The sequence below is a fragment of the Triturus cristatus genome, chromosome 4_2 (genome assembly GCF_964204655.1).
Source record: "Triturus cristatus chromosome 4_2, aTriCri1.1, whole genome shotgun sequence".
Classification (NCBI taxonomy): Eukaryota; Metazoa; Chordata; class Amphibia; order Caudata; family Salamandridae; genus Triturus; species Triturus cristatus.
The window spans coordinates 650,371,598-650,395,777 of record NC_140586.1 but is presented as its reverse complement, the minus strand read 5'-3'; the positions used below and the strand labels follow the sequence as shown (position 1 = coordinate 650,395,777).

At 49.1% G+C, this 24,180-nt stretch overlaps 1 protein-coding gene across 4 annotated transcripts in view; it reads left to right on the top strand.

Annotated features, from left to right (window-relative positions):
* RAVER2 (ribonucleoprotein, PTB binding 2) overlaps positions 1–24,180 on the top strand; it is a 418,859-nt gene that overhangs the window by 73,831 nt on the left and 320,848 nt on the right. For all 4 annotated transcript variants that reach the window (XM_085602376.1, XM_085602379.1, XM_085602377.1 and 1 more), the window contains exon 3: positions 13,534–14,003. In XM_085602376.1, the coding sequence (XP_085458502.1) occupies positions 13,534–14,003 (470 nt within the window). The remainder of the gene's footprint in view (positions 1–13,533; positions 14,004–24,180) is intronic.

Here is a 24,180-nt window from a genome sequence, read left to right as displayed (position 1 = left end):
AGAAACAACCAAGGCCAGCACCGTCCTCGGGGAGGAGGAGGAGGAGGGGGCCAGGGGCGAGGGAGAGACGCCTTGCCCGCAACACCCGTGGCCAGCACCCCGGCTCCGGCCGGTCGGGGAAACCCCCCGTGGCGCCCTGGGGTCCGAGCCAACGTCACGTGCCACCGATGCCAGCGAGTCGGCCACTACGCCAATGACCCGAGCTGCCCGCAGAACCAAACACCCAAGCCCCGCCAGGTAGCTGCCGCCGCCCTGGGGGAGGAGCGATCATTGGAGGAACCAGAGGAGTATGAGCCGACCCAGCAAGAGTGGGAGCCGGCCGCCATGGTCCTGGCGTGCTTGGGGGGAAGAGACATGGTCCCGCGGGCTCCCCTACCCGCTAACACCAGGAAATACGGTCAGTGGGTGACCATTAATGGACAGCGAGCCGAGGCCTTGCGTGACACAGGCGCCAGTGTGACGGCCGTCCGCTGTCACCTGGTGAAGCCCGAGCAGATCCTGCCGAACATTCTCTGCCCCGTCCGCTCGGCAGACAACTCTGAAAGTATGTGTCAAATGGCCTGCGTTCCATTCGAATGGGGAGGGGTCTCCGGCCTGTTGAAGGTGACGGTCCGGGACGATGCCCCCGTGGACTGCCTCCTGGGGAATGACCTCGAGAGTTCCCCGTGGGCCACCGTTGAGAGAAGAGAGCACCTGGGGATGCTGGGCCTCCCGGACTGGGCCTGCATAACTACCCGGTCTATGGCCGCCCGTGCCGTCCCTCGATCAGAAGAACCAGAATGGCCAGCACCTCCGCCCCCAGTCGCCCCAGTAGAAGACGACGACGAGGCCAGCCTCCCAGACCCGACGGCCGAAGGGGACGCGCAACCCCAGGACCTTCCTGACCTGGCTCAGTGGCGTCAAGAGGGGGGGCCCACCCAAGCACAGTTCCGCCAGGAACAAAAGACCTGTCCCTCCCTCGAGGGACTCCGCCAACAAGCCAGCGCCCAGAACGCAGGGGACTCCACCGGAACTCACTGGGTCTACTGGGATAACGACCTGCTATACAGCGAGCAAAGAATCGCCGAGCTGGGGGCCGGTCGAGTACTGGTGGTACCTCTCCGCTTCAGAGACTTTCTGCTCAACCTGGCCCACGATGTCCCCCTGGCTGGACACCTGGGCCAAGATAAAACGTACAGCCGCCTAGTGACCCACTTTTTCTGGCCGAAGATGAGGAACGACGTCCTGAACCACTGCCGATCTTGCCCCACATGCCAAGCCAGCGGGAAGAGTGGTCGGAAGCTGAAAGCCCCTCTGCAACCCTTCCCTGTGGTCATCACCCCGTTTGAGAGGGTGGGGATAGACATCGTGGGGCCTCTGGACCCCCGCACGGCACAAGGACACAGGTTCATCTTAGTACTGGTGGACCATGCCACCCGCTACCCCGAGGCGGTGCCCCTACGGACCGTGACAGCTCCGGTGGTTGGCCGGGCCCTAATGGGGATCTTCTCCCGGGTAGGCTTCCCCCGAGAAGTCGTCAGCGACCGAGGCACGAACTTTATATCCAAATACATGAAGTCCCTCTGGCAACAATGCGGGGTCACCTACAGATTCACGACCCCCTATCACCCCCAAGGGAACGGACTAGTGGAGCGTTTTAACCGCACCCTCAAGGGGATGATTGGGGGATTGGAAGAGCCCCTCCGTCGCCAGTGGGACGTACTACTCCCGTGCCTCCTCTTCGCCTACCGCGAAGTTCCCCAGAAGTCCCTCGGTTTTAGCCCTTTCGAACTCCTGTACGGGCACCCTGTGCGAGGGCCCCTCAGCCTAGTAAAAGAAGGTTGGGAGATGGCCCCCCTAAAGACCCCTCCAGACGTCTTCAGATACCTCCTGGCCCTACGCAATCAGACCCGGCGCTTCAGAGAGATGGCCAAGGCGAACCTTGAGGCCAGCCAGGAGGACATGAAGAAGTGGTATGATCACAAGGCCTCCTCCGTTGAGTTCGAGCCTGGACAACAGGTATGGGTGATGTCCCCCACCGAACCATGTGCCTTGCAAGATAAGTGGACGGGGCCCTTCAAAGTGGTCGAGCGCAAAAGCCCCGTCACTTACCTCATCGACCTGGGGACCTCCCGGAACCCCCTTCGGGTCCTCCACACCAACCGACTCAAACCCCACTTTGTGCGCTCAGAACTCAGCCTCCTGATGGCTACGGACAGTGGGGCAGAGGAAGACTCCGAACCCCTCCCGGATCTTCTGAAGACTCAGGAGAATGACGGCTCCGTGGACGGGGTCCGGCTCTCTGACGCCCTCACTTCGGAGCAACGCCAGGGCTGCCGGAACCTCCTGCTGCAGTTCGCTACCCTGTTCTCCCTCACCCCCGGGGTCACCCCTTGGTGTTTGCACGACGTGGACACCGGGGACAGTCCCCCTGTCCGACACCGGGCCTACCGAGTACCAGATCGGGTACGGGCCTGCATACAGGAGGAGGTGACCAAGATGCTCACAATCGGGGTCATCGAGCCCTCGGACAGTCCCTGGGCCAGTCCGGTTGTATTGGTCCCCAAAGCCGCTGCCCCCGGCACCGCACCTGAACTGAGATTCTGCGTCGACTACCGGGGCTTGAACGCTGTCACCCGGACCGACGCTCATCCGATCCCCCGAGCAGACGAGCTGATCGACCGGCTGGGGGCCGCCCGCTACCTCAGTATCTTCGACCTAACAGCGGGCTACTGGCAGATCGGCCTCACACCCAGGGCTCAGGAACGGTCAGCCTTCTCTACCCCCGATGGCCACTACCAGTTCAAGGTCATGCCCTTCGGCATGAAGAATGCCCCCGCCACGTTTCAACGCCTCGTGAACCAGGTCTTGGCGGGGCTCGAAGAGTTCAGCGCTGCCTACCTGGACGATATCGCTGTATACAGCCACCACTGGCCCGACCACCTCCGTCACCTCCAAGAGGTCCTACAGGCCCTCCAGCGGGCCGGCCTCACAATTAAGGCCGGCAAGTGCCAAATTGGCCAAGGATCTGTGACCTACCTTGGGCACCAAGTGGGAAGCGGGCTGGTGGCCCCGCTACAACTTAAGATTGCTGCCATCCAGTCCTGGCAGCCCCCCGTCACCCAGACCGAGGTCCGAGCCTTCTTGGGGCTCACCGGCTACTACCGGCGGTTCGTGAAGGACTACGGCAGCATCGTGGGGCCCCTCACGGGTCTCACGTCCAAGAACCAGCCGAAGCGGATTAACTGGACCCCCGATTGTCAAGCGGCCTTCGAGAGGCTGAAGGCCGCTCTATGCACCGCCCCTGTGCTCCAGGCCCCCGATTACAGTCGGGAATTCATGGTACAGACCGACGCCTCCGACCACGGCATCGGAGCCGTCCTTTCTCAGTTGAACCCCGAAGGTCATGACCAGCCGGTGGCCTTCATCAGTCGACGTCTCCTGGCCCGAGAACAGCGCTGGAGCACCATCGAGAGGGAGGCCTTCGCCGTGGTGTGGGCCCTCAAAAAGCTCCGGCCCTATCTCTTCGGTACCCACTTCCGGGTACAAACCGACCATCGACCCCTGCAGTGGCTGATGCAGATGCGGGGGGAGAACCCAAAACTCTTGCGCTGGTCCATTTCCCTGCAGGAAATGGACTTCACTGTGGAGCACCGACCAGGCCAAGACCACGCCAACGCGGATGGCCTGTCCCGCTTTTTCCGCCTCGACGAAGAGAGTCCCCAAGGAGATGGGTGACTCTCCCCGCCTTCAGCTGGGGGGGACGCATGTTGGACAGGCCACACGAAGGGCTTGCTCCCTCCCCGCACGACAGGGCCCGAGCTCCGGCCCACCAGGCTTAACCCACGAAAAGCACCCGTACCCCGTCTCCCGACGGATCTTCGTCCCTCGGACCTCTACTCATCACGGGGCCCAGCCCCACCGGCTCCCCCGGCCGGTTCAAGCCGCCATCTTGGGCCCTGCACCACGAGGCCGCGTGGCCTCGCCCCGACCCTAAACCCCGGGCCTGACCGGCCCCGACATCCCGGCACCACCATCCACCCGGGAGGTGAGCGGACCACTTGGCAGGTCAATAGGAGGACGAAGTGTCAAGAGCTCTTCCCCCGCCAGGTGCCGATCGCCTCCAGCTCCCCCAGGCGCTGGCTCCACCCCCTGCTGGGTGTCTGGACACCTTCATCCCGGGCCCTCCGACCTCCAAGTGCGAGGGTCCGGACATCAAAGAGCGCCTGCCCTATAACTGGGGCAACTCCGGAGCAGGAAGGCAGTTGTATCCTGGAGTCGAGAGACACCGAGAGAACTCAGCCTTGACGGACTACTGGCGCTGCCGTAGCCCGCTCCTGTGAACCATCGTCCTGCCTGCTGGCGCTGCCGCGGCCTTCTACAACATCCATCCTCGTCGGGACCTGCTGGCGCTGCCGCGGCCCGTTGTAACGACCATCCTCACCGGGACCTGCTGGCGCTGCCGCGGACCGTATATCGACCATCTTTCCGGGACCTGCTGGCGCTGCCGCGGCCCGTTGTAACGACCATCCTCACCGGGACCTGCTGGCGCTGCCGCGGCCCGCACCAACTAAGCTCGAGGATTGTGAGCTAATCATCATCTCATCCAAACTACCTGACTGGTAGACAGACTGTCCCGCTACCCCTTACCCTGCTTTGAGAGACTTGAATCGAGGGGACCCCTGAGTCCAGACCTCCTTGTAACATCCAACCGTACCTTAAGAAGTGCTTATAAAGAACACTGAACCTTATCCGTGTGTGGTATCTGTCTGTGGGGGGGGGGAAGTTACTTGTCTGTACGATCGCTGGAGACGGCTCTCCCCGGAGACCTCTCTTCCTGACCCCGGCCGACCCTCCCGGTCCGTCTATCCTTTCTAACAGGTAGGCACCCAGAAGCTGGGCACAGGGGGCCACAGGGCGCCGGGTGCAGGGGTGTCTTTTCGTGTCGGGAAATCTTACCCTCAGCTGGTCGCGGTTGGGTGGGGGGGGGGGGGGTCTCTGGTGTTGAGGCTGCAGGCGTCGTCAGGAGCATCGAGGAGGATACTTGGGTGCTGGATTCGGGGTCACAGTCGCCGGGGGGACGTCCTCGTGGCCTTTGTCCACTCCGGCACAGGCCACGCTTGGCAGGTGCAGAGTGTGAAGGAGTTGCGGTTCCTGGTGGGCACCAGGGGCTTGTTACTTGCTTTGAGCAGAACCACTGCTCGTGGGAGTCCTAGTCTTTAAGAGTCACAAGGCAGTCACGTCCTCCGGGGTTTTTGAGGTTGCTGATCACTGGAACAGGTTTGAGGGTCAACAGGTCTGTGGGGCTGGGGCCAAGTCAGGTGGTGTCTTCTTCTTGTTAGCAGCTGCACGGCAGGTCTTCTTGTTTCTTGATCTTCTTGCTTGTTTCGGAATCGGGATCTGAGGAAGGAAGGTTCAGGGTGTCCCTAAATACTACACTTAGGGGCGTTACAGGTAGGTAAAGTGCTGGGACCAATGGGTCCCTTCTCTGGGGTGGGTACACCCCCTATCCTGCCACTCTCCTGTTGGAGGGGGGCAGTAGCCTAATCCTGATTGGGTAGGGCTCCCCATTTTCAAGATAGCGAGAGCCCGTGGATGTGCTTCACCTCGCCTCCCCCACCTGAGGGGTGGGGTTGGAAGAGGCTGGCACACCCCCTTTCCTCCGTTGAGGTTTCCCGCCCAGTCTTCCCGCCAGAGTGGGGCTCAGAACCGGTGGGGGCCAGTTGCTGAGTACAGCAAGTGGCCTGGAGAAGCTCACAAAGGCGGCATGCCTTTGAAGCTTCCCCTGCCCATCCTGGGGGAGGAGACCTAGCACCTCGCCCAGGATGTGCATTGTTGCAGGCCCAGGAAAGCAGATGGCTCTCTACCCAGGCTCTAGCAACATGTCTGGGCTGTGGCAGCCTAGGCAGCCCCTCAGACAAGACGTGGATTGTAGTTTATGTTCGGGGGGCAACTCTAAGTTGCCCTCTGACGTGCATTGTACATTAAATCCCACACTGGCATCAGTGTGGGTTTAATGTGCTGAGAAGTTTGATACCAAACTTCTCTGTCTTCAGTGTTGCCATCATGGTGCTGTGGAGTTTGTGTTGACGACCTCCCAGCACCATGTACTCTTAATGGCAGCACTGCACTTACAGTACCCAGGAATGGACCTGGGTACTGTAGGGGCACAGGGCTCATGCACCTGTACCCACACCACTGGCATAGGGCACCCATCTAGAGGGGTGACTGAGGTATGCCAGGGCAGTGTGTGTTGTGGGCATGGCACACAGGGATGTTTTGTTCTGCACCAAGACACTTAGCCTGCAAAGGCTGTGTGTGTGTGTGTGTGTGTGTGTGTGTGTGTGTGTGTGTGTGTGTGTGTGTGTGTGTGTGTGTGTGTGTGTGTGTGTGTGTGTGTGTGTGTGTGTGTGTGTCTGTGTGTCTGTGTGTCTGTGTGTCTGTGTGTCTGTGTGTCTGTGTGTCTGTGTGTCTGTGTGTCTGTGTGTCTGTGTGTCTGTGTGTCTGTGTGTCTGTGTGTCTGTGTGTCTGTGTGTCTGTGTGTCTGTGTGTCTGTGTGTCTGTGTGTGTCTGTGTGTGTCTGTGTCTGTGTCTGTGTCTGTGTCTGTGTCTGTCTGTGTGTCTGTCTGTCTGTCTGTCTGTCTGTCTGTCTGTCTGTCTGTCTGTCTGTCTGTGTGTCTGTCTGTCTGTGTGTCTGTCTGTCTGTCTGTCTGTGTGTCTGTCTGTCTGTCTGTCTGTGTGTCTGTCTGTCTGTGTGTCTGTCTGTCTGTCTGTCTGTGTGTCTGTCTGTGTGTCTGTCTGTGTGTCTGTCTGTGTGTCTGTCTGTCTGTGTGTCTGTCTGTGTGTCTGTCTGTCTGTGTGTCTGTCTGTCTGTGTGTCTGTCTGTGTGTGTGTCTGTCTGTGTGTCTGTCTGTGTGTCTGTCTGTGTGTCTGTGTGTCTGTCTGTGTGTCTGTCTGTGTGTCTGTCTGTGTGTCTGTCTGTGTGTCTGTCTGTGTGTCTGTCTGTGTGTCTGTCTGTGTGTCTGTCTGTGTGTCTGTCTGTGTGTCTGTCTGTGTGTCTGTCTGTGTGTCTGTCTGTGTGTCTGTCTGTGTGTCTGTCTGTGTGTCTGTCAGACACACTGACAGACACACTGTCAGTGTCAGTGTCAGTGTCAGTGTCAGTGTCAGTGTCAGTGTCAGTGTCAGTGTCAGTGTCAGTGTCAGTGTCAGTGTCAGTGTCAGTGTCAGTGCACAGGGCCTCTAAGGGTGGCACAATAAGTATTGCAGCCCTTAGGGGCCTTCTCTGGTCGCAAGACCCTGGGTACCTAGGCCCCACTGCGCGACCAGGTCCAGACAGCGTCAGTCCTTAGAGGGGCAAGGAGCCATTCAGGGACGCCATGAAACCCCAAGGCTAACAATAGCGGCCTGCCAAGCAAAATTGAGGATGCACACTTTTTAGCTTATATAAATTCTTTTCACATGGTTATATTCCAAGAAACTTTGGCATTAGCTCCCCCCCGGATATCCCGGCAGTTCTGGGCTTTAGTAAACCAGCTGTAAAAACACACATGCTGGGGGCCTAGCAATTTACGCAACGGCCGACATCGCTAAAATGAAAGAGCTACAAATGTATCGCCCCAACCTGCAAGCTGTGAAACTATCAAAAGGTTTCCACAATTCTAAACAGCCGCTGCTGATAATTAACGCCTATATCCACCCTAAGCCTGCTAATAAAAAGGAAACAATAGATCTCCTAATATCATTAATTGCTGATCAAATGGCTTACAATCCAATGCCTCTTGTCTTAATGGCAGTCGACTTCTATATGAATCTGCTGCAGGTAGCTGGGCATAATTTGAATAGTGGATACCCAAACCAGATCTGTCAAATTCCCTCGATCCACCCATGGCTGCAATGGAGGGAAGCAGGGGTTTGGCCTTTGTCAACGACCTAGAGCATCTGGGGCTGAGATCTTTGAATGGGCTAACACACCCAGACGTCCCAACTCAGTCTACTTTTTACTTGGTAACTAACAGCAAACTAGATCTTGGACTATACGCTGGTGTCCTTTCCTCTGTACCATATGGTCTGACTTTGAGATTGAAACTCAACTGTGCCAAAAGTCACTTTGTCCTGCAGCCAGCAACCTCCAGAACCCCTGGGAGGACTGACTGCCTTCAACAAAGACTGGATCTCCTATGAACAGCAGCTCTGTTCAAAGGAAACTCCCAAAACAGACTCTGAGCCTGCTGAGGACAAAGAAACCCGACGCCTGAAACCACCACTATGGCTGGAATCCGGGCGGCACACAAGTCCCAGCGAGGTCCCCCAGCGCTCCAAAATCAGATTCCACTGTTGGTTGACCCCTCCAGGACTCCCCAATGTCCCCTGCAGCCTCTGCACAACCCCCCCCCCCCCCCCCCAACTGTGAGTGGCCCAGTAAGGTGAAATCCCACCTCAAAAGACACCCCTGCATCCAGCTGCCGTGCCCCCTGGAAAAGAGTCCCCAAGGTGCACCTATGTTCCTCAGCCCTCCAACTTACCTGCCCAGCTGTTGGTTCCTCCCGGAAGTCTTCCTGGACCGAGCCTCCAGCCAAAATCCAAAACTGGCAACTTCCATTCAATACAGCAGGGCACTCGACACCAAAACAGCCCCCTGCACCCAGCCTCCCCTGCACGTTCACCTTGTGTGCTAACTTTGACCCCCTTTGGCGCTGAGCCTAACACCAGAAGGTTTGCTCCCACAACTTGTGGCCTGCTCGTGTGCAGCCACCAACCGGCGGACCCTATCTCCCATTGGATAACATTGGGCCTCCGCACTATGCACCCGGCCGCCCTAGTGCCGCTGAGGGTATTCTGAGAGTACATCCTCGATCCTGGGGGAAGCCTAATTCAAACCCCAGCATACCAACTCTCAGAAATAAGTACTTACCTGCAAACCGTTAACTTATTTTCCTTCCATAGGATTGCATTGACTGCTTTTTCTTGAAAATTCTTCTCTGTGTGGAGTTGGTTTGTATGAAACACTGAAAAAACTGTAAATGTACTAAAAGTGAATTACTTACATTTTGTATAGTAAATGTTTCAGTGTGATATCTAGGCCTATCACACTGATTAGCAAAAGTTACTTAAAAAGTAATCTAAAAAGTAACGTGCACTGTAATCTGTAAAGTAACTAAAAAGTAATCTCGAACTGTTGACTTACCTGTAATTCAACCAACTGCATTTGAACCTACATTTAACTGTAATTAATTGCATAAGTATTGCAAAGTTTTATTTCACTTACTTGCATCAGGTTTGGCTTGGTTCTAGAAATTAAATTACAAAATAATATGTGCGAGGCATATGAGCTGTAGACCATAGTGTTGTGTCCGTATGTTTGCACTTTGTTTTTCTTCTAAGAAGTCTTTATAATCACGAGGTAGGTGACTCCTCCTTTCGGTGATAGTGCTCATGAGAATCAACTCCATTGTTAGATTTGTTTTTTCCGCCATCGGGTTCGGACGTTTATCGTTGCACTTCGGTTCGACACCGTTCCTTCGTTTTCCCTCGGCATGCAATATACTCACCTTCGACGGTATTGTTTTCGATCGCGTCTCCCTTTCTACCGCGCATAGTAATTACTTAAAATAATATTTCAAATGGAAAGTTTGTGGAAGGCCACCGGGCCTATCCGTGTCGGGTCAACCTGCAGTCGATGGAACAAACTCCCTTAAAATTCTGCCCTCGATGCCACATGAAATACCTGCACACCGACTCACACAGTGTGCAGTCTTGGTTTGTCCCCCGAACAAGACTGCAATGCGTGCCAGGCTTTCCGCTCCAGGAAGACACTCCGCGACCGTTGGGCTCGATGTCGCGACATGCAGAGCCAGCACACAAGCTCCATTCCGGACATCTTCGGTCAGCAATACGAAGAAGAGGCCAGCGAGGCCATGGGAACCGAGGAGGAGCAGGAGCCGGTCGCCATCTCCGAAATAGACTCCGACCAAGAGGAGGACATCTCACAAGGTCAACGTACCGTGAGTACAGCTCCCCCTTCAACAGTGACTCTCAAAAGAAGGGCTGATGCAGAAGAAGAATATCACATCCCTCTAAAGAAGAGATCTGTTGGAACTAACCCTTCCCCTCCTCTTCCTCCACCACCACCTTCCCCTCAGCTTCAACCAATTTCACCTGAACATTCACCACCACATACACCTGACAACCAGGATGATGGGGATGATGATCACCCATTACAAGACCCATGAGACGATTATAACACCAATTCGCCCACAAGCAATGATTCTGACCTGTACCCTACCAAACCCTCTCCACCAGATGATAATGTAGGCTACATTGAGTTACTGGGTAGAGCCGCCAACTACCATGGGGTGCAGCTACATAACGAGTCATTATAACAGGATTTCCTCTTTGAAACCCTCAGTACCACACAAAAGTCATTACATACACTACCCATGCTTAAAGGGATGGTCAGGCATGTAGATGACATTTTTAATGACCCAGTTAGAGCTCGTATTCTTACCTCTAGAGTGTACAAAAAGTACAAGTCCGCACCATCGGGCCCAGAATATATAAGGGGACAATTGCCACTAGACTCCTTGGTTGTCTCCAATGCAAAAAAAAGAGCCAACTCCCAGACAACAGGAGTCTCCACCCCCTGATAAGGGATCAAAACTTATTGCAGCTTCTGGGAAAAGGGTAGCTTCTCAAGCAGCCAATTTCTGGCGCGTCTCCAATACTCAAGCACTGTTAGCACAATACAACCGTGCACACTGGGATGAAATGGAACAACTAATACAATATTTACCTCCAGGAACACAAATCAAAAGCACAAGATCTGGTTCATGAAGGGCAACTTATTGCTAACAATTAAATAAGATGCTCTTTAGATGCTGCAGGCACTGCTGCGAGAGCTATAAACACTAGTGTCCTTCTAAGAAGGCATGCCTTGCTCTGTATATCTGTTTTTAAACCTCCATTTTAAATACCCCATTCGATAGGGAACATCTATTTGGCCCAGTGGTAGATTCTTCACTTGAGAAAAGGGAAAAAAAACACTGAGGTAGCCAAATCTGTGAGTCCACACAGGGTCGTGCTTCATTTCGACGCTCCTTTTACCGAGGAGGTTCCAAGAACACCTCATCAGAGGCTGCCTCCACCTATAAGGGCAATAACCAACCCTCTTCATCTAGGGGTCATCTCAGAGGAGGTTACAGGAGTAACAACGGTAATGGCAGGGGCCGGCGTTCAAACACAGGCACCTCCCCCGCCCAACACAAAGCAGTGACTTCCCCCGACCACTCGACACCTGTCAGGGGAAGACTCAGATTTTCTACCAACAGACAATTGGGTACTCCAAATTATCCGTTCTGGTTACTGCCTGGAATTTATCAACACACCTCCAAATATTCCATCAAAGCCCCACAAACGATCACCAGACCATCTACACCTCCTCAAACAAGAGGTTCAGTCTCTAGTTCTAAAGGGGCTATAGAGTCTGTGCCGCCCCAACATCACAGGTTGGGCGAATACTCCTTTTATTTCCTAATTCCCTAAAAAGACGGTTCTCTCAGACCAATTTTAGATCTCAGAGAACACAACTGGTAAATTCAGTCAGACCGTTTCTACTTGGTGACACCTCAACAGGTACTTCCTCTACTACAGAAAGGCGATTTTCTATCTACTCGAGATCTAAAAGATGCCTTCTTTCGTATACCAGTTCACCCTGCTCATAGCAAATTACTCATGTTTGTGGTAACTGGTCAACCCGATCAGTCAGGGTACTCCCATTAGGAGTCACCACCACCCCCAGAGTCTTTACAAAGTGTCTGGTGGTAGTAGCTGCTCACCCAAGGAGAAAAAAAAAATCATGTCTTCCCGTACTTAGACGACTGGCTTATCAAAGCCTACACATACCAACAATGTCTGCAGCACACTTTCAGGACAATTCGGTTACTGCATCAACTAGGGTTCAATGTGCTCAAGTCACATCTCCAACCAACCAATACAAAGGACTACCTAGGAGCCACAATAGATACTCAAACTCTTGATTTTCCCAGCTCAGCCAGAATTCGAAATATTCAGGCTTTAGTTCTCCGCTTTCAATCCAACCATTGTATTCCAGCTCGAACGTACATGCAGCTAATGGGAATGATGTCATGCTGCATCATGATCGTTCCACATGCCAGACTGCACATGCATCCGCTTCAAGAATGCTTAGCCAGTCAGTGGAACCTGTCACAAGGTATATTGACCGATCTAGTGTTGGTAAGCGGCCATACTCATCGCTCTCTGCAGTTGTGGAACACACAAAATGTATCAAAGGGACGGCCCTTCATAGACCCACAATACCACACCCGGTTCCACAGATAGTACTGACAGTTGGGGATCTGTTGGCATTTATGTTACCTGGCATGTGTAGCTTGTGAAATTATTTAGCTTGGAAGAACTCCCATGAGCTTTGCTTGCTTTTATTGCCCTACTTACTGTCATCTTTTTGGGACACCCACATTTTTTAGGTCCAGCCTGGGCAGTGCATGCGTTGCTCTGCGAGGCATGCTATATTAGAGTATGGACTTGAAGCTACACCACCTCTCCGCCCATATTTTTAATTGGCTAGTGTCACTGTCCTTCGTAAACGCTGACTTCTGATTCGTTAATAGGCTGGTTAGTCCTTCCTTAGTTCCGCCTTGTCTTCATTTGTAACCTCCCATGAGGACACCCCCTTTTATATGTGTTGTTGCTCGGTAGGCTTTATTACAGCCTCCGAGCACTATTTTGTTTAATGGTTTTGTCCTGCCTGCAGCAGGCAGGAAGCGCCCATGCAACGCCTTATTAATTTTTTTACATGGCACGACACGCCAAGCTGATAATGGCGGCCGTGCCTTTGCTTTACTTGTTGCGCCAAACGCGCACTTACCCTTTAATGTTGGCTGCACCCCTTTCCTTAGACGAGCTGTGTCTAAAGTAAGGGGCTGGCCGACATTAAAGTGAAAGCGCAGTACGTTACGCTTTTACAAAAACTTGGCAATCAATTTGTTTTGTAAAAGTGCCCATACCGCGCTTTTACCTTAATAGCGCCATACCCCTTTCTTTAGACATGGCTCTTCTAACGAAAGTGGCGTGGCCGATATTAAAGTGCCACATAAACTAGCATTTGTTATGCAGTAGGTGTCACATTTACAAAAGTCTCGTAAATGCGAGGCCTATTGCATTGCAAATACTTCCCGGTCACTCTCCCATCCTATATGGAGGTGCGCGGGTGAGAGGTTGTTCAGCTGCATGCTCTGTAGCCTCCCAGGCGGCTACCTCCACCTTCCTATCCTAATGCTTTCTAGTTTTGACCTACCAAGTGCTTTTGTAGACAAATGAACATGTGGGGATTTTCAAATTGTTTTGAATGCTTATTCACTGCAACATGGTTATCTAACCAAATTGAATCATGTAAGACCATAATGTGACATTTATATTGATTTGCACTTTGGTTGATCAACACCACTGGCAAACTGTGTTTGGTGCTTTTCTTTTTCAAAATCTGCTCCAACAAAATGTTTGCCTTCTTCCCCTCAACAGCTTTTGTAACTTTGTTGGATGGGGATCAAGCACAGAATGCGATTCAGACGTTTCATGGAACTTTGCTGCGTGATAAGGAAATTTCAGTCCAGCTCCAGCCAACAGATGCTTTGTTGTGTGTTACTAACCTACCTCCATCTTTCACACTTCAAGAGTTTGAAGAACTAGTACGTTCTTATGGTAACATTGAGCGATGTTTTCTGGTCTACAATGAAGTGACTGGCCATTCCAAAGGCTATGGTTTTGTCGAATACATGAAAAAGGACTATGCAGCAAGGGCAAGGCAGGAACTGATTGGTAAACAGTTACAAGGCTTCACTCTATTTGCACAGTGGATGGACATCAATCAGTTAACCCCATGTCTTATTCATTCCAAGTGCCTCTGTGTAGATAAGCTTCCAAAGGAATATGGAGATTCAGAGGAGCTGACTCAAATCTTTTCCAATTTACACCTACCAGTATTTTGTCAGGTATGTTTTTTTATTTGTATTTATGATCTTATTCGAAAGGTAATCCTGCCAAACCCTTTGCCTTTCTATAGAAATGTTTTTGGGACCATTTGTGCCATTGAACTATAGTTTATTATTCTGTTAAATGTATTTAATGAAGTGGTTTAACTTGGAAATATCAGATTGTAAGATAGTAATTGACTGTAACTAGTTCCTTGTCTGGGGCCGTGGTAGTATGATCAATTACTTTCTCTGCTAAGCAAATGTTTGGCTAGTGGTGGGCCACTGACAGTAGAACAAACTATTTGATGACATGACTAAAATAAGGGTCATCCTTATCTCCATTTTTCTTTGCTTGTGACCTTCATCAACACCATTTGTATCAGTGCTTTGCCTCCTTACACATCTTGGGCTTTTTTTTTCTATAACCTATTGCATTTTTGTGTCTTGGCTGCCTCTGCTTGAACGTTGTAATACATATTGATGCCCATGAAAAAAAATCTTTATTTTAATGTTCTGTTCTCCTTCATTCTTCTCCTGTCTCCTAACGTGAATTATAGTTCTGTATGTACTTTTCCTAATGGAAATTCTTGCCTTGCTTAGTTTTATTCACTTTAAGAATGAATTTCGTTGTCATGCCCTGCTTTTTTTTCATTAAGTCTTAAGCCTCCACTTACTGTACATGTGGTTTTAGGTTGTCGCAACTAAGCTAGTTCTTATCCATACTTCCTCAAGTCTATTTTCTGGAGATGAAGCCTTCAGAAATAAATAAAATGCTCCAGAGGAGACCACAGATGAATGTTTTGTTTGGTAATCTTTATTTTTATGCTAGTTTGACGATGCCCTTAATTCATTGCAGGATTTGGTGGTCTCTTAACCCTTCTCCTTCCTATCTTCCGCCATCTCCCATTGCTTCTGTCCTATAAATGTTTCACTTTGTACTTCGTTTTGTTAAATTGTATTTGCCACATTGCAGTTCACTCTTTAAGCTTTAAGGCGGTTGTCATTCGTTCAAATCTCTCTTGCAGCATCAACATCTGCAAGTATGTATACCAAGCTTTGAGTGGATTGAAATATTCTCGACCTAGGATTGAATTTGTGATTATGCACTAGCCACATCTCTTTAATTAGAATACACTTCATCCAGTACCTTCCTTTTCACCCATCACCCAGCCTGCTCATGTGATCCCTGATTTCAAGACTGTCCAACTTGATTATGAGTCTTTTGTGTTCATTTCAAATATGTAATTCATGTTGCCTTGTTTTCATCCATTGCCTGATCACATAGTCAGAAAGCAATATCAGATTATTGTGGTGTGATTGTTTTTGAGAACACCTTAAAGCATTGTGTGTTTTTTAAGGTTACTAATAATTTTGCTGTCTCTAAATCCTTAGTATCCAGGCTTCTCAGGGCCGCCAGGTGCCGATCCTTGGTGATTATTCTTGTCTCAAGGGTAGAAGACTGACAAATCCTCATTTAAAAAGCAAACAGAAAACACTTCATTAAGGGTCTTAACTGCTAAACCTATAAATAACCTAACCTACCTGCTACGTTTTAGCGTATTCACCAGAAGATATTTTGTGTGGATACATAATCTTCTTGCAGATTCCTCACCAGACCCCTCTCTTCTGAGTTAGTGCTTGTCTAATACCATCCCAGGGCATGGACACATGTGCTGTAATTGTAGCTGTTGTTGATCTCTTGGTTCCTCTTTTCATGCCTCAACAAAGTGTGGAAAAAGTGACAGGAACTGACGACCGCATGCCTGTTGGAGCCTAATATACTCTGGTGTTGTCATGTCTGGGGGTGGAGTCCAGACTGAGTCTGCATGGCTCTGTCTGTTGGCGTTAGATAAAAATTGCTGGGGAAAAAGGCTTTTCCAGACCAGGCTGAATCCTAGAAAGATAATGCATAAAGTGAGGGATCTGCAGAAAGAATATGTAGACGCAAGATATTTAGTTACCAAAGGTAAGTAACTTTAATTTAGGCATGTTTTCCTCCTTTAAAATGCTCCCTTAAAATGCGTTGTTTCAGTCAAAAATGCTTAAAGCAACCTTTACAATAAAAGTATATATTTAAAAAAATAAAAATATTTGTAATTTAGGTTTGGTGGTTATGAGTCCTTCTTACTCCCATCTTAAGAGTTGATAGTAAAATTAACCTTTGATGATTCTCTTATTGGCATCTTTTATTACGCTCAAAGTGTGCAATGCATTTGCATGTTCTTGGACACGTGACATTTTGCAGCTTGATGTAATATTTGACCAACTGGAGGTTTTGGTTTAGCGTAATTTTATTAAGTACACTGCGCTTTCATTGGACAGTATCGTGTGGCACAAAGACAGCCTTTCTCACAAGCATAACAGGCAGTAAATGGGAATGTGCTTGCTAATCAAAAAAGGAATAATTAACAGCAAGCAGCTACATTTAAAATTTGCATCAGCACCTAATGAGTGTAATACTCATTTATATCACCCTTCATATCAAGATTGTGTGACTTCTGTATAGTGTGTAGCAATTCGGTCTGGAAGAAGCATACCCTATAAAACTGTACACATTGGCCGCATGTTGCATCAGATAATTCTGTGCGTAAGACCTAGAGGCTTTTATAGCCATCTTAAATATTACCGCAATTTCATGATATTTATAAAAGAGTAGGCATGGTGAAATGATAAACTTGCCTAATTGACCTGGTCTTAAGGGTGTTTTCCATTAGCTGTTTGAATAACCACCACTAGCTCCTCATCTTGAAGGTAGTTAGAAGCCAGCTGAATGAGTCGCGTGTGGTTTGCGGTGGCTGAACAAGACTTTACAGCTTTCATTACTGGTCCATATTTTACCGAACATTCTTATAATGGCCCAGCAAAGTTCTAAAGGTAAATCTCAGGAGCAGCGCACAGTTATTTGAATCAATACACACAGTTGAACCTAGGCACTGTTTATTTACCCAGTTGTCTCTGGTGTACTTTCACTTCTGCCATGACAACATCATAGTATGGCCCTTTGCCTAAAGGATCAGCAAATGGTGGTATGAAGTGTATCAGAAAACTTATATTGTGACTGGCCGCTTCAAAGCAGGTTTGTAAAATTAAACCAAGTTTTGAAGCAAACCCTGCATCCTGCAGGTTAAAGCCTTATTGGCCAAAATACTCCATTAACAGTAGACTGTTTGATACAGATTGTCTTTCATAAACTTTATAGGTATTTTTTCCCTCCTCCCCCAAAACTATAATTTCTAAAGTCACGGGAAACCCTTTGAACTTTTAGTCCACAGCATGAAGGGTTACCCTCTTATCGTTTAGTCATCACTTTGTACAGTAGATGGCTAAGAACTGAGGCTACATCACGAAGCTATTGTGGTAGTGATTCATGACTTCTTCCTTTGCATGTCTGTTCATTTGCACATTTCTTTCCTGTCAAACCTGTTAATTGGCATAAATAGTGTGCGAAATGTTGGTGCAAACTTTTTGCCTGAATGTTTGCAGAGCTAGTTCGAAGATTCTGCTGGATATTTCTAACTGCAGATTCCTCACCTTGTGAATATCGCGGGCATCAAATCCGGAAACATTAAAGTAGTACTCCTTCACTCCAGTAGGTGGCGTAATTGTGCTCCGCACCATGCTCTGGAAGTGACAGGTAGAGCTGCATATAAGTGCCACTCATGCATGCTGACTTGGATTCCTTTCTTTCCGCTCCTAATAACCTGGATCCAGTGCTACTCCTTGGTGTTTCAAGACACTTTTTGAAAAATGTTCCAGTGTGCAAAGGAAATAGACAACAGGGTTCAAGTGGTATAAGGACTGTTGCAAGCAGATGTCTGTGACAGACCCTCACAAAGTTTGCCAATGGTGCCTTGGGTCCGAGCACGATTTCATGGCCTGTAATGAGTGCATTCAAATGATTCTGAAGGTCATACGGGGCAAGGTCTCCAAACTTCGGAAGATAAGCAGAACGGAAGGTCCCGCTCCCGAAGTTGTTCTTGCTGTCATCACCTTGATTAAATTCTTCCCACAAGTCCAAGAAGAAACATAAGAAGTCGAAGCGAAAATCAACCCTCTAAGACATTAGTTTTCAAGGATGTGAGTCCTTCAGAAGTAATAAGTACGCAGTTTTCTTAATACTGGGTAGTACCTATCCGTTGTAGCACTAGACTCTTATCAAGGTAACGAAGTAGCGTAGACCAAGCTCTACTCCGCGGAGTTGGTATGGGCTAGCAGACTCAATGCTCCATCTCTCTCTCTCTCTCACTCACTCTCACTCTCACTCTCACACTCACTCACCCTCCTGCGCACTCGAACCCCCCGCACTCGCACACTCACCCCCCCCCCCCCCGCCCCCCCACACACACACACACATTAAATTAAGTACATGCAGATCAGGTAATTGCAAGATACCTTTGGTGTCACCCTCTTATCACATTCTACCACTTGTGGGTCCTGATCTCCCACCTATATCAGGTGAAACATCACACTATGATGTGGTGTCATTATTTATAAGGCAGGCCTACTGGCTTTGGAAGAGTGTCATCACATTAATAAAACGGCCACATGTCATGATTCACCATTAAAACCAATGGGGACGATTAAGAGATTCATATGCATTCCCTATAAGCAGAGGTATTGTGGTGTTCATCCTTGAGATTGTCAATCGGGCAATTTAAATAAAGCAAAAGAAGTGGGAGCTTACCACCCCACATCCCAGCACTCCTTTTGCCCCAAATCATGGTAATGAAGTGCATGATAGCACTTACTTCAGTAGTAGTCTTTAATTTTTCACCCTTGTTGGTGCAGCCAGTGATGTGTAACTTTAGATGGATGTTTCTGGATTCATTCCTTCATCCGTAATCATTTTGGGGGTGCTGGAAATGCTGTCCAAAGACTTCTCAGGTCTCTGTAGCACTCGCTGGGACAGGTTAATTTTAAATAAAGCATTGCAATTCTAATCAACCATAAACACCTCAAAATCTTTCTTAGTGTTTACAAGCTGCAGCATGTAGCCATAGGACCAAGCACAAGGTGTCCTTACACTCCAGAGCCTGAGACCAAAAGTTCCAACTTTGGCGAGTGCTTGTGAACTGAACTAACCTCCTCTGGGATCTGGCTTGTTTGGCCCTTAGAGACTCTGGGCTAATTTTGTTAAAACACTTTGGGGAGGTTGCTGCACATCATGCAGTCTTCCTACAACGCCTTCATTTAACGGTGGTGGTGCCGGATCCATTCTTGGTGCACCACCTTTAAATCAAGTTTGTTAATTGCCCACATGGAACACTATGGGGCATTCCTCGGCCCATTCACTACATATTGTGTGAGTGGAAAGTCACTGTTTCTTTGTAGCCCCGTGCTGCAGTATTGTGCCTTTTCTATAGCTTTTTAGGTCGAGCCTAGCGCTGCTCTAGGAAAACGATCTGGTGGAATCACTCTGGACTTTTCACACGCTCGTGCGTGTTTTTTTTTAAAGCATTTTTTCTATTGAGCTTTGCGTGCGTCCTTCTAAAAAGACAGCACGCAATTGGGAAAAGGCGGGTTCATGTCCCACCTTTCCCTAGAAATGTATCCGCCTACGGCTTGTGGTTACGAGCAGGGGCACCATCTGTTCGGGGTCATGTCAACATCTATTTTTAATTAGCGCGTTCGCTGCGCTGCCGTGCTCACTCTCCCTCGCTTCTCTCTCCCACCATTCTTTTTAAAAAACCCTTCCTTCACTTGCCACATGCACTCGCAAAGCCCTGCCAATGCTCTATTTGCAATGAGAAACTTGTGCATTCGCTGTCATGCTAGGCCCATTACTGTTGACTTGTAGACGGAGGAAGGCAGCAGAATCGTGTTTTGACAGTGGCGGCAGAGGTAGCGAGGCCTCTGCTTACACACACGGCTCCTAATTTACTCTACTGTGCTCGCTTTCTGATTTGGTACTGGCATTATATAATGCAATCTTAACTTTAAGGCAAGCACCCTATTAATCTTATGTTTGACCTCACAACTGCAGGTTTGAACCCCAGCACGTCTGCTCAGCCTTTCATCCTACTAGAGGCCGATGGACTAATTAACATTCATTTGGTTGGCATTAAACATCTGTTACTCTGCACCAAGATGCAGCATACTCCAGCCCCACCTTCACTTGCACACCGGGATAACTCACTTTCGCCTCCTATCAATTCGGCTCCTGATTTCTCTACTGTGCTCGCCTTCTGATTTGGTACTGGCATTATATAGTAGGGGTTAGCAGCGGCGGCGCGCAGGCTGCCATCTGTTTTGGTTCAGGTTTCATTTCCAGACCTTGCCGCTTTCATTAGAAGGTGCGTCCCCTCCACCCCACCTCCATAAGAGTGTTGCGTGCCCTCCACCCCACCTCCATAAGAGTGCGCTTTCCTTTACTCTAAAACACAAAGGAACAGAAACCAAATCAATTACGGTGACATTTTACTTTTCGGCGGAATCGTTGGCACCGTCTAAGGAGCGGGCCTTGGCCAACAAGCCTACCCTGGAAGGCAACAAGCAGCTGCTACAGTAGTTAAAGCTCCTTAAAGACCACCCATGTCTTGGGGAGGAAGGGATCCTCGTGGGGTTTCAGTAAATCGCTACATTGTGATGCTTAACCATTGTTGACCGGATGATCATGCTTTTGGTTAAACAAAACAGAAGAACGTTAGCAATCAGAATTTTACCCTAACTGTTGTGGAGAAAAACCAAACATCTACAGCAGGTAGGCACAGCTTAACTCTACGGGGTACATCTTTTCGCTCCCCCCACCTCCGAAATCTGCAAGCACTTCTCCTTTCATGACTTTTTATTTTTTGCATTATTTAGCACGACTGAAGGTATCAAAGCAGTTTACATAAGTACTAGTTCCATTACAGAAATCTGCCCGGTGGGTGATAATGTGCTGCATGGCTAAACACTTATAACGTGCCAAAGGCGAGACCTATTGGCTATGCCACAGCTTTTTTTTTTTTAAGGGGATGTTGGGAGTCCGCTAGGAGGTTCGTGGGCCACTGAAGAACTGCTGGATTCCTGGAATCCTCTGTGCTCTTGCCCATGATCTCTGTAGTGGGTGGGAGCATTGCATAATGTTCCTCCCTGACACAGGCACAGGTGATAGGTGGCCACCCAGCAGGTGATCCTTTTTCTGGCAGTGATTGGGTGAAGGAACCTGTTCACCGTGCCCACCTGTCCTTGTCTTTTCTTTGCATCAGCCCACGGGGAGATGGGGATTATCGGGGAGATGGGTGTTACCAGTGGCATAAAACATTACACACACAAACACCCTTCTCAGAGAGGGGGCATTTTAATATAGAATATCCATGTGGTGTCGGGAACTGAGCCAGCAAAATATGCCAAATTTTGAAGTCCCATAAGATGTGTAAGTAGTGTGTTTGAGACTGCAAATTCAAACTCGGCGTGCAGGTTTTTCCAAAGTTTCATTCCTCTCTGGACTCAGTAGGCCTAAATGGAGCAAAATTGTGCTTCAGGGTATATTTGGCCTATCTGTGTAATATAGTGAAAACCTCAACGGTTTTTCCAGCAAGCCATACAGACCTTCACTATGAATGCCTACTCCTATTGTAAGGTCTACCCCAGGTCAGCACTAAACCTTCAGAGTCCCTTCTGCAACATCATACCTGTGCACAAAACCTGGGCTGCGCATGACAGTGGTCTCACGCACAGCCCACACACTCATGTGCACATTTATTCACATGCAACCAGCCTTGTGCCTCTTACGCTAGATGTGCAGCAGTAGCCTGCAGCCTTCTCTTAAAAGGCAGACATTGGTGGTTGATCTGCCCAGTCCAATTACCCTGAGAGAAAAAAGTAAAACAAATATAATTAAGAACAATTAATTGTGGAAAATGCCAGTGGACGGAACCCATTTACTACATAAGGTCTGGAGGTCCTCCTCAATGTACCCAAGACAAAGAAGTATAGTCCAAGGGTCAAATGACTGACCTTCTGTGTGGCTCTTGGGAGACAACAAGCTGCAGGAGGTTTTTTTTATTATTAAGTACCAAGCTGACAAGTATCCACAAGCCACTGGGCCCATACTTGGCCCTGCTGTTGGCCTCTCCCTCATACCCTGTGAGTCTCTAAATACCTCCTTTGAAATACTAGGGGGCTTTAGAGGTGTACTTCTGTGACGGAATGGGACTTGGAACCCTAAGTCTGTAGGAAAAATCTTTGACCGGGATGAACCTGGTTGGCGTATTTAACTCGCACTGCATCACGGTCAGCCTGAAATTGCACCTATGTCCCACTCTACTGCGAGTATTGATTTTCTTTTGTGCTTTTGGTGCTTTTTCTACTTAAAACATTAAAAATTCATATATCTGGTTCACCTTATTGGATTATTACCATTTTAGTGTAATTTTGTTGACTACATTTTACACTTTTTCATACTTGGTTTGGGATTTTAATTGTTTTGCATTTTCACTTTTACTGTTCTTATACTGTATAAATACTTAAAGCTAAGCCTGTCTGCTCTGTGCCATAGAGCGCAGGGGATTGAGTTGCGGTTAGTTTAGTGACTTTGAGAGTTCACGCACCTCAAATGATGATCCAATTTCTTACAGGCCCCATCCTGCTACTCTTGTACTTCAGAGAATGTTTGCAAGTGTCAGTGTGCCGCACAGTCTCGCTCCTGTTCTACATCAGAGTCGATCCCAAGTCTTATCCCTATAAACCCAGAGCTTCAGGTCAGTCTGTGATGTACAGCAAGTAGGGGCCTTGGGTTAGGCAATGCTGCCCATTTTTGTCACTTTACCTGTTTCTTCTAGTGCGCCTTCGGGCACCAAATATCTGCAGGGGTCTTCAGTCAGGTTTCCCTCCCTTGTGCAGTCTGTGCTTTTCGGGTTCAGCACTGGCTGCAGTACCAACGTCTGTTCTGGCACCTTTGTCTGCGCTGATCCCCCTTGCATCTACGCTGGTGCCGACTCCGAAGGAAGGCATGCAGCTTATTGTGCTGTATGACTCCAAGCAGAACCCACCATGACTGCGACCGTGCCCAACTCCCACTGGAGTTCAGCAAACTGGCAATTCTTATAATTCTGATACTTTGCAATTACTACGCTGTAGGTCTAAAACTTTGCATAGCTTTTTTGGCACTGACATAATGCTAAATTTGACAAATTTGAAAAATATTATTATTCCCCGGTACGATGAGGAAAACTGGTAAGCAAAACTCCAAGATGCCAGTGTCTTGGGTACTGCTCTAGATAATGGCCTTGTTTCTCCTCCCCCGCTGCTGAGGAAAGTGCTTCCCACGCAGTAGTTTTGTGTAGGGCAATAGAAGTACTAGTCCTTCAATTTCCAACTATGGAAATAAAGACTAATGTTCTGACAGAGGTACCGCAGCCTAGTCTTGCACCTACATCTTTCACTTTATTACATTTAAAGGGACCCTCAAAGATACCCTCTTGGGCACTAGGATAAAACCACCGGTTAACAGAGAGGTCACTCGCTGCTATCGTCCACGGCCAGATGACTTAGCTTTTCTCATACAACATCCTACACCAGAGAGCTTGGTAGTACAGGCATCCACTAGTAAGATCGATGCCATCCCTACCTCCCCACATGACCGTGAGTCAAGAGAGTAAAGACATTTGGCCAGCCTGTTTTCTCCTCCACAAGCCCTGTTGTCTGAGCAAGTAACCACCAGCTGTCTTCAAGCCTGTTATTTCCATGCCCTATGGGACACGATGGCCTAAGTGTCAAGAATTCCTGTCATACGAGGGGAGGAAAACGGTAACCAGCGAAAACGGACTACATCTCCCAGGATGCTTAGCGGTTGAGAGGTTATGTAAACAGGAGAGCTGTTACATAACTCAAGGGAAACACGCCCTTATGTAAACAGGAGAGCTGTTACATAACTCAAGGGAAACACGCCCTTATGTAAACAGGAGAGCTGTTACATAACTCAAGGGAAACACGCCCTTATGTAAACAGGAGAGCTGTTACATAACTCAAGGAAAACACTCCCTATAAAGGGAGGAACCGGGAGGTACAAGGCTGTCGGATATTGTGTTTACACCGACGTACCTGCTTCGTGAAGAGCAGTGTTCCGGAGTGGTGCTCCAGTAAGGCAAGAACGGAGGTAGGTCGAGTCGTTACTCCCTGGGCCGTGTCTTGCCCCATCGTCACCTGTGAAGGACCCGGAAGCTCTACCGGTCAACCATTGAGCTTCGCTTTTTGACTCGGCTGAGTCCAA